Source organism: Phodopus roborovskii, unplaced genomic scaffold (genome assembly GCF_943737965.1).
Source record: "Phodopus roborovskii unplaced genomic scaffold, PHOROB, whole genome shotgun sequence".
Lineage (NCBI taxonomy): Eukaryota > Metazoa > Chordata > Mammalia > Rodentia > Cricetidae > Phodopus > Phodopus roborovskii.
The window spans coordinates 4,513,946-4,524,888 of record NW_026126516.1 but is presented as its reverse complement, the minus strand read 5'-3'; the positions used below and the strand labels follow the sequence as shown (position 1 = coordinate 4,524,888).

Sequence of the window (10,943 nt, the reverse complement as noted above, 5' to 3'; positions counted from 1 at the left end):
TGGATAGGTGGGCAAGCAAAACTGGATGCAGAATAGTATCTATTCATTTTATTTATTTATTTATTTATTTTATTTTGGTTTTTTGAGATGTTTCTCTGTATAACAGCCCTAGCTATCCTGGACCCAGCTCTGTAGACCAGGCTGGCCTTGAACTCATAGAGATCCACCTGCCTCTGCCTCCTGAATGCTGGAATTAAAGGCGTGGGCCACCACTGCCTGGCCGTATCTATTCATTTTAAAATTACATCACTGGGTGAGTGTAATGAGTGTAGAGCATAATGTCACCAGATGACAACTTCTGCAACCTCAAGACCCTTGCAGGCTTGGCATCTTAGAGAGGCCTTCCTTCCTTCCTTCCTTCCTCTCTCATCCTCTCTCTCTCTCTCACCCTGGTTTTTTGAGACAGGGTTTCTTTGTGTAACAGTCCTGGCACTCACTCTGTAGAGCAGGCTGGCCTTGAACTCACAGAGATCTGCGTGCCTCTGACTCCGGAAGGAAGCGCTTTCTTACCATGCCGTTTGTGAGTGTGTGTGTGCTTTGCATCTGGGTCTGTGGCCCTGTATGTGTTTTTAAGGTATGTGTCTGTGAGGGAAGTCACGTGGGTTACAGGGATCAGCTGCACACATGAGGGTGAACGGGTCCCCTTCTCCTAGCCCTCCAGCAAGGTCCCTCCTCCCTGGAGTGGCCACCGTCAATGGTCTCTCAGCTACACCAGAGACCCTTTTCTGAGGCACTGGGCCATTATCCCCACCCTGTCACAAAACAACAGAGTTTGAGTGCAGTGCAGCACAGGTCCTAGCACCCAAGGGAGGCGTCTCAGGCCGGGAATGGAAACACACTCACTGACTTCCTGCGGGTGACAATTATTGAAGACACAAAGGCTAGGCATACGTGTGGACCCATGCAACTTCCTGGGGCAGGCTACAATGGCCACAGAGCTCCCTCTGTTACCCTTCTAGATAGGTGGTACTGACCAGTTCTGCTTCACTAAGTCAGGTCAGGGAAAGACAGCCAGGCCCTCGGGCCACGCGACCCATGGTACACCTGCTCCTAGTTGAGATTACAGGCTGCCCCGGGCTCTCCTCCCTCATGGAATATCATTACACACACAGGGACCGAGTATCTCCCACACTCTGCCGTGCCTATAAGTCCCCAGGGCAAGAGCTAAAGGGGCAGTCAGTGCCTCACGCCCAGCCCACGAGCTTCTCACCGCCTTTGCCGACTCTGCTCAGTAAGTCTGTAACCAGCGTCCGTCTGAACCCATGGGAAGGGCACAGCCACCCTTCCCACCTGCCTCCATACTTCCTCCATACTGAGGACTCAACTCCTATGGGCAGATCCAGAGGAGAGCAAAGACCTCCCTCAGGCTCCCAGAATACAGTTTATCCTCTGACCTGGTGGCCTGGTGGCCTACCTCTTCCTGAGGAAACCCTCTAGGCCTGGGCTGGCTCTGGGTTGCTTACCTTTCTGTGTCTCCACCTGTTTTTGAGGAGGGTACTGAGGAGACATCTCAGGCAGCGCTCTACCCCATTCCCACACCCAGTGTTCTCAGCTTGGGAATCCTTTTATACCCAGTCCCACGACCCTCTACCGGAAGCCACAACGGGCCTTGACCTCTCTCTCTCTCTCTCTCTCTCTCTCTCTCTCTCTCTCTCTCTCTCTCTCTCTCTCTCTCTCTCTCTCCTCAAATGAGCTGCTGCCTTTCCAACCCCTCTATCCCCTTTAATATTTGGGGTGTTATTCCTGGTTCCAGCCTGATGGCTGAAGGCTGGTACAAAAGGCCAGAATTTAAAAAAAAAAAAAAAAATTTAAAAAAAAAAAAGGGCTAGAATTTACCAAACCTACAAACTGCCCCCAAAATCATATCCAATATCCAGGTATAAGCACCCATGTCTGTGTTTACACTCCTAATACCCTTCCTATTTCTGTTCTTAAAAAGAGGCTCAGAAATTGACCTTTATTACAAGTCACACGGACGCTAGTGGCACGGAGCTTTGTTAAACAGGGCGGTTTCTCTTGTGTTGTCATTGTGGATGGGAGTGGAGTGGGCCCCAGAGAGCCTGCTGTGGGACCCGGTTCTGCCATAGTCACTGTTCACTGTCTTGAATGTGTTCTTTAACCTCTCTGGGATGTTATGGCCTCGTGAAGAAACTCCTCAGTTAGCTCCCCTGCGGGACTGAGAAAGACGGCAAAGTGCTCTTATGTATCGGAAGTGTAGACATGGCCTGCACTGAGGATTAATTGTCACTAACTCTTCCAGTGGTCGGCCTGTAAAACGTGACTCCCCCCAGACTGGGAGTATAGCACGGGTGTAAGAAACCGTGCTTATCTTCAGATGTGCCAGTCATTGGTTAGGAGAAGTTGACACCACTTAGGATTGTGTCCCTTTCTCTGTCTTGCAGAATGATGACACCCTTTTTCTCCCATGGATTCCTCTTGCTGGTAGGCCTGTGCTACCTGCTTCCCGGAACCCAAGCTACATATGAAGGACTCTATAATGACTCGGGCATTAATCGTTTTCATTGCCGGAAGGTTGCTCTCACAGTCAGCAATGTCTCCATCTCTTTGTACAAACAGATGGCCCAGAAGTCAAGATCTGGAAATATTTTATTCTCCCCTATAAGGGTTGTTGCTTCAATTTTAATGCTTTCCCTAGGAGCCAAAGGTAAAGTTAGTCAACACATCCTGGAGGCCCTGAAGCTCAACAAAACAGGCTTGCCTGAAGCCGAGATCCACAGGTGTTTCCAGTATCTACTCCATGCCATCAACCAGGCCACAGAGGTAACCTCACTGAAAAGTGGTAACAGCATGTTCATCCACCAGGACCTGAAACTGGTGGACAAATCCCTGGAGACAATCAAGGACCTGTACTTCTCTGAAGTCATCCCCACCAACTTCAGAGACAGCAATAGGGCCAAGGCACAGATCAACAATTACATGATGAAGAAAACCAACAAGGAAATCGTAGACATGGTCAACGAGCTGAAGAATGACACATTCCTTGCCCTGATGGACTACATTGTCTGGAATGGTAAGGGTGATGTCGCTAAGCTGGGCTGGCTCCAGGAAACTTTTCCAAATAGATGGTCATATTTCAATGTTCTGCCTCCTTGGCACCTCAAAATAGAGGAGGGGAAAATGCCTAGATAATAATTTTCAACAACCAATAAGATTGGAGGATGGAGGATTAAAGCAACTCCTTAGCTGACCTTGTAAGATAATCATTGTACAGATGTTCTTTTGAAATTCTTGTGAGTGAAACAGAATATAGAGTATTTTCTGAAAGAAATTACAGCATGGTACACATAGGGCAGTTTCCGTGGAGAAACACTCTGAGACACAATAAGTGTTGTAGAGTCATCTTTGGAGCCTGAAAACATTGGCTTCTAGTGTGGCCTCCATCATCCACTGCCTGTCTGTTGGAAAAGCCATTATATCTGCTTTGGGAATGACTGTCTGTTTTACCATGGACAGAGCTAGTCCAATGCTGTGGGGCTATGAAAGAATTAGAAGAATTAGTGAGCTGATAACAGTGCATGGAACTCTGTGGAGTGTATGCACCTGATTAACTAACCTTGGCCGCAAGCTTGACCTCCTTCCTGACAATGGCTAGGTAAGGATCCTCAGGGGAACGTCTGTGCACCAAGGGAAGATACAGCCACAGGAAGGACTGGGGGTTGGGGCTAGGCCTGCTCCTCTTCCCTGAGCTCCCTTTTCCCTGGACAAAGTCCTGCAGAGCACAGCACCCAAGTCATAGTTTCATTCCCTTCCCAGACCCTCACACCTCCAATGAGAACATGAAGCCCAGGGTCTCTGAGGGTCCTACTCATTCATGACTGTGAGGATAGGTCCCTGGGGCCCTTACCTATTTGGATGACTATGATGATCGTGTTTTTGTACAGCCCTTGGAAAGCTACCTAAGTATTTGCACTGCATCTAGGGGTTCAGAAAAGGACTCAAGGTACCAGAAAGGTTTGTCTTGAAAATAAATTAAACCATTGCCTAAAAAGGGCAAGAAGCTTTAGAAGCCTCCAGTGAAACAAAACGTGTGTGTGTGTGTGTGTATGTGTATGTGTGTGTGTGTATGTATGTGTATGTGTACATGTATGTATGTATGTATGTGTGTGTGTGTGTGTGTATGTGTGTATGTGTGTGTGTGTGTGTGTGATAGAGAGAGAGAGACTTAGGGGCCACTGACCACCTGTATTCATTAAGATTTAGCATTCCCAAGGAACCATTAAGTAAACATAATATTAATTCTTTTCAAAGGTAAAGTTACCTTTGGAATCTGGTAGAATCAAGTTCTACATCCTTCCCCAAGTCCAAGTGACCCTCACAAAGCCCTTGCGCCATCTTATGTCCATTCTTCTTCTGGGTTTAGCTGATCTCCAAGAGGAGACTCCTGGCTCCTTTCTACTCATACAGTTTCACAGCCCTAGACCCATCCTGGCTAACGCACCCTCTTCATCATCTCCAGGCAAAATTATCAGCAACTTTTATTGTCAGTTCATCAAGATGGAGGATTTCTACTTAGGACGCAAACAGACCATGAATTTACCGACAGTCAATAATGTGGGTGTGTATCATCTGTTCCAAGTCTCCAATCTGTCTAGCACGGTGCTGGTGCATAGCAATGGCCAAGGCAGTGTCATAGCCTACTTCATCATACCTGATAATATAAAGTTGCACCAGCTAGAGCAGAGACTGACCTACCCTCACTTCCGCCAGATGATTCAAAAATTTAGCCTAAGGTGAGTCCCCCTGTCCCAGGAACCACCCAGAGCCACCCAACCTCTGATCAGCACATGGCAAAGGCCCTAGAAGACTGGCCAGAAGCTGGGACCACAGCCACTTTGAGCTTCTAGACAGAGAAATGTTCATTCCTATAGCATAGGCAAGGCTTGTTGATGGAAACCATGCTTGAAACAAAGAGGTGGACATGCTGTCCTCAGGGGAAATCATACCCGGGTATGGACACATTACAGCCTCAATAGGCAGAGCCCAGGGCATGGACCACAGCTGCAGTGTATATTATGGCTGATTCAAGAAGATGGAGATGGCTCTCAGGCCCTAGCCACCTTATAGGTTAGAGGTCGAGGTGGAGGGTCCATGGATGTTTGGAGGATAGGAGAAGAAACTGTGTCAAAAATCTCAGACAGAAAAGAACTCCATTCCTCCATCTCTCTTGCAAAGTGGAGTTTACCAGGCCCTGCAAATCAGCAAGCAGATGCTGTGTGAGTGAGATGTGTTAGGAAATGAATGAGCACTCTGGCAGGCCTGAGGTGAACTATAGGCCAAGGTGCCACTCCGCTGCCTGGAGCAGCACTTTCTATGCCCAGAACCTGCGAAAGAGAGCAGAGAAACCAGCTGGGGCTGGGGATGGAGCTGTTGAGAGCCCAAGGCCCAAACTGAGCACTGAGCCTTCAGCATAGCAGGGAGAGGAGCTGCACTCAGAGACACTGACTCCCACACTGACTCCCACTCTCCTGCGAGTGCGGGGGGGGGGGGTTACCCTGGTTGAATAAGGGGAGGGTGACCAAACACTGCAGGACACAATGAGACAGCCTGAGTCTGCCTGGAGGACTTCTCGGAGGAGGTGGCATTTTAGGGGCTCTGTGGACAAAGTGTCCCGTTCACACTAAAGAAAAGCTTCCTCTCCTCTTCGCTAGGATGGTCAAGGTGCACATACCCATATTGTCACTGTCTGAGACCTATGACGTGGAATCAGTGATGGACCTACTAGGAATCACCCCTGTTTTCAACGAGGAAGCCAACAGCTCCGAGATCATGCAAAACACACCTCAGAAGTCCTTCAAGGTGAGGTCACCTCACAATGTGGTCCCAGAGTCTGTCTGAGTCAAGTAGGTAGGGGTGTAGCTCAGGAGTGAGGGTCAGGAGAAGGGAAAGGGTGTGAATCAAGGCAAGCTCCTATGGAGGACTTTTGAGATTTATCTGGAGGATGGGGTCAGAGGTCAAAGCTTCAATAGGGGGGATTTTGTGCTGCTGATAATGTAAGTACATTCCCTGAATGGTCTCTCTGAACCTCCATCTCACCTTTTTCCTGGGACCATTGAGTCCTTGGTATTTAAATTACCCATATTCCTACAGAGATACTTAGGCTTAGTGGCCTGGGACATTATCCTAGAATTTTTCCACCTGTGGCTTATAGAGCGACTAGTCAACTACAAAGCCAGAAATCTTAATGAGTTTTCTGAAGATACTACTGGTTCGGGGAAATGAAAGGCAGTTCAGAACGGGCTAGATACCCTTGGAGTCTGGACACTCAGGGTCATCTTCAGAAACCCAGTCTCCAAAGGGCTGACAGCTACCCACTGGAAAGGGCGCCCTTGTGCAGAGGACAGGAAGTACAAACGTCCCTCCCACTGTGAAGCTATGAGGAGAGATGGAATCAGGAAGGGAACACGGAAGCGAGTGGGCCAAAGCAGGCAAAGCCTGGAGGAAGAAGAGAAAGGTGACCACCATGGAACAGGCTGAGGGCAGGGCAGTATCAGAAAGAGTGGACACAAGCTCTACCTTCGTGAGTCCCACATGAGAGCTTTGCAATAGGCCATGGTGGCTGCTGCCCCCTTCTGACATGCCTCTGTTCCCCTTCCTACAGGTGCTAAGCAAGGCCATGCTGACCCTCGATGACAAGGGGACCAATCCCACTAAAGGTCCATGCCTTGGACAGAAACAATGGTCTGACCTTCCTCTTGTTAAACTAAATAGACCCTTCCTAATCTTCATCCAGGACCTAACAAACAATATCCCCCTCTTATTAGGCAGGGTGGTAGATCCCAGAAAGTAACTGCTCTTGGGAATCAGCCCCTCTCCTGAGAGCCACGTCCCCTCCCTGCTGACATTAAACATGGGATAGTTTTGCCTACGCCTGAGTGTCCAGCAAACCCCTCTACTGGCGGTGTCTGTGCCTTCCTCTGTTCCCTGGGGTGTGTGGAGACTCAAGGTCATGACACGTCTCTGTGTCTCCTGTACCCATGTTGTCACATCTCCAGCACTGAAGGGAGCGGACCTTGTCACCTTCTGGTTGCATTGTGTCAACCTACTGGGCCTTATTCTCTCTATCTTACTGGGAATTTCCTGAGAACGGCTGGAGGAGATGGAGCAGGACCCCAGCCTCTGTCCTTGTCATTTCTTCCCTGCCAGAGGTGTCTCACAAGTCCCCCAATGAACAGGAAGTTCTCTGGATCTTGGCCGTCTTCTCAAGCCAGTCAGGCCTGTGAGCCCAAAGTCACTTACTTTGATTCCCTCATCCTTGCTGACCATGAAGCCATGCTGTACAGATGGCTCAAAATGGTCATATCAAGGACATATCACTACAGAAGAACACCTATCCTTTCCCATGGTCCCCTGAGATCTTCCTGAAGTCATATGCATCTGCCCCTACCCCCATTTTCAGACTCTCGATGTAGTATTCCAAGGGCAATGTAAGTCTCGGAGTAGACCTCAGGATTCACCTTGTCATGGGGTCAGGCGGTCCATCCCTGCCCTTGTCAGCCATCAACCTTGTTATCTGCCTACAGCAGCCAGAAGCCCCATCCCAGAGAATGCAGCTACTGCCCAGAACACCTCTGTCTATGGGATACTACCCATTCCAAGCTCATCTAGGGACACCCCCCCATCCCTGAATAAATGTGGACAGAAACCTTTGGCTTGAATCATAAGATTAATATTTTACATCAAACATGTTATAGTCATGTGATTTCACAGGACTCATTAATTAACACACACCAAGTATTTCTCTAAAGGTGACACTTTTTATGTGGTCTACTAGTACTGCCAACCTCCCCAAACGCCACCGAAGATAAGACCATCCTCATGATGGTAGTGACACTCGATTACAGGGTGTCAGGACCTGGGTTCTAGTTGAGACTGACACATGCACATTATGTGAACTCTGCAAAGTCATCCAACTCTGAGCCATAGTATTTCTCTTGGGGATGATAAAGTCTATTTTGATATATTATGGCCTTTTTTTTCCATCTCAGTAGCCCATGTGCCATCGTGAGGGATGGTATCCTTCCCATCAGGGGTATTCTGTAGGAGCCAGACCTCCCCATGGATGGGACTGGAGAACATTCCCTAAACGCCTGTAGCAGCACATCACAAATCTGGCGAGAGACAAGGTGTCACTGGCCATGCTAGAGAAGCATCAAGTTGCAATTGAAGTTCTGGGTGTCAGCCCACCAGGAGGGAATCCTCTGATGGGTCAACCTCATTTAGGCAAGGCCGCGGCACTGCAGGCCCGGGAATGACTTTTGCTTCTGCTGTGCTTTTACATGTTTGCTGTGGCTCTCTTTCTCTGGTATCTAACATGGTATGAATGGATGTGGGACAATCTCCACCGCCTGTAATATAGTGCGTTTATCTCTTGGAAACATCCCAGTTTACTGGGCATTTTTACCTGTGGATCGTCAAGAAGATAATCCCTCCTTAATCTGTACTGTCTAATTTGATAATAATAGTGATAGCTTAAAAGAGTTCTAATGAATAAAAATAAATACCAGGATATGTTTCACAGCCAGGGTCTGTGTGTTTCTTCACCTAAGGAGCTGTCTGGATTGTAGCTCAGGTTAAGGATTAACTATTGGGTCCCAATAGCCCAGCCAGTTTAGATTCTTTTAACGCTAATGTTGGAAGATGTGTTCACAGGTCTCAGAGTGCCTCACAGCTGAAACAAAGCTTTAGAGAATAAATAAGTTAGACTAAGATATTTTTGTTAAATAACTCTGAGGTGAACAATCCAAGAAGACAATCTAAAGTTTTAGAAAGGCACATGGTTAAATATGAAACTCTTTAAGGCCCGTGAACAAGAATAAAGCAGCCTAATTATCACTGGCTGATTGATATACTCTCTTTGTTAAAGTTTGGCTGATAACCAACGATGATGATTAATTCCTTATACACATTTCTGCCCTCAATCTCCTGTTATAAAAAACTATGAATGAATGAATGAAGATTTAAAGTAGAGCCATCTGAAGGAAACATCAAGAGAGTTTGTGAGTGCCTTTTTCCCTAACCCCCTTAGATAGAAAAGTCTAACCTCGCTGACTGGACCCTCAGACAGTGGTAAACGGAAGCAGACCAAGGGAGTTGCTGGTCCCTTCAGGACAAAGCATCTATCAGGAATTCTCATTCCTGGAAAGCTTACCACCCCCACCCACCCACCCACCCTACCTCTACTGCTCAGAGAGCTAGTCTGCATCCTTACAAACTAACATTTCTTCTTGAACCTTGAGGAATCTTAGGCCCACAACTGAAGTTTTGAGCATTTTTCTAAGATCACACTGGGCTGCCTAGTGGAGATACAACCACTGTGCTAGAATTCTCCCTACCTCCATTTCACTAGCTCACAACAGAGCACATTATGAGAATCCCCCCACCTGTCCCCAAAGTGCCCTCAGGGAGACTTATGTGAGTAGAGCTGAAGCCCTAGTGTCCAGGGACTGGTGGTGGTGGAAAGGACTTAAGGAAGTGAGGTCATTACTACACTTTTGATGACTGCAGTAGATACAGGAGGAGCAAGATGTTATGTTACCAAGCCATGCCACGTGCCTCCAACATGACAAGCAAGGTTCCTAATGGGGACCTCAGCTGGAGCTGATAGGGCTGCTCACCCAGACACAGGGAGAAGCTGGTTTCATTGGGAGTTTGTGATGGGCTAAAGTTTGGCACTTGTCCACTAACCCTGGGCATTGTTTAAAAATGTCCCATGCTGGGGCACTTCGACCTTGAGCTTAGACTACAGTTTCCCTGAGCCTTGCAGCCTTGGAGCCACTGTCCTCGACATGTGTGTGGAACACCAAGTGACAGCCTACACTATTTGAACAGCTTTCCATTCCATGCCAGAACAGGACTCTGACGAGATAGGCAGGTGTGCCCTGTTGTGCTTGTGTGACCTCCAATAAGGGAAGGTTCCACATTAGAGTGTGTGTATGTGTGTTCCTATAGGCATGTCTGTGTGTGCTGTGAGTGTGTGTGTGTGTGAGAGAGAGAGAGAGAGTGGGAGTGTGTGTGTGTGTGTTCCTGTCATTGTCCATCTTTATACATACCTATATCTGTGTCAGAGTGTATGCACCCATTTGGGAAGGGTGTAGCATGGAGTAGAGGCACACACGAGGATAAGGGAACTTTATTCTCTCCATTCTCAAGGCAAAGTTCTCCCTCCCTGGGATGGATGAACACTGTCAGCTTTTCTCAGCCCCACCAAGGGCCCCTTCTGTGGCATTAGGCACCTGGCCTATCTCTCTGTTCCCAAACTCACAGCACGTAGCAGAAGGCCAGGTCGTGGCGTGAGCATTCCCAGGCCAGGGGTGGGAGCTCACACTCTGGCTGGAGACAGGTAACCCTGCAGACACCGTGGCTCAGGCACAGTCATAGGCCCACGATGCTCATGAACCTATTGCTCCATTCCCGGCTGTTCCTTGAGGTGGGCTGAGGTAGCCACAGAACTACCTCCCCTCCCTGATTTCACAGAAGGCTAAACTGAGGTGGCTGCTCCTGCTGGACTAAGCCTAGAGAACCCACAGGCCATAGGTCACAGCAGCACATGGCCAGGCTACAAGCTGCCCTGGTTCTTTTCCACCAACAGTGCCCCGGGCACATAGGGACTGAAGGTTCCTTTTCCTACTTAATCCATGAGTCCCCAGAGCAACAGCCTGAGGGACAGTTGGTGTTGCACATCGAGCCCACTGCTCTCCTGCTGGCCCTGGGAATCCTGATAAGTAAGTCTTCACTTGCCTCCTCCAGAACCCACGGGTGGGCGTGGCCAGCCCCCACCTAGCTCAGCACACTGTACATAAGGCACCCTGAAGCACACAGGGTTGCGATGGAACCAGAGAAGGAAAAAAGCCTTCCTCTGAGTTTTCAGCACACAGTGGGCCTACAGGTGATGCTGGGCATGCTGGCCTGGTGACCTGCTCCAG

General features: G+C 48.6%; 1 protein-coding gene across 1 annotated transcript; it reads left to right on the top strand.

Moving 5' to 3' along the window:
• The first annotated feature begins 2,403 nt into the window (after positions 1-2,403).
• Positions 2,404-6,808, top strand: LOC127231019 (alpha-1-antitrypsin 1-6). The gene is made up of 4 exons (XM_051196394.1): positions 2,404-3,031; positions 4,478-4,751; positions 5,670-5,817; positions 6,620-6,808. The coding sequence occupies exons 1-4, from the start codon at positions 2,404-2,406 to the stop codon at positions 6,806-6,808; spliced, it is 1,239 nt and encodes a 412-aa protein (XP_051052351.1).
• Positions 6,809-10,943: the final 4,135 nt, after the last annotated feature.

Bases quoted from the DNA above. Each gene is read 5' to 3' on its own strand.
- LOC127231019 (XM_051196394.1), top strand. From the start codon at position 2,404: ATGATGACACCCTTTTTCTCCCATGGATTCCTCTTGCTGGTAGGCCTG. The intron at 4,752-5,669 runs GTGAGTCCCCCT...CCTCTTCGCTAG, and splicing joins ATTCAAAAATTTAGCCTAAG to GATGGTCAAGGTGCACATAC. The intron at 5,818-6,619 runs GTGAGGTCACCT...CCCTTCCTACAG, and splicing joins CACCTCAGAAGTCCTTCAAG to GTGCTAAGCAAGGCCATGCT.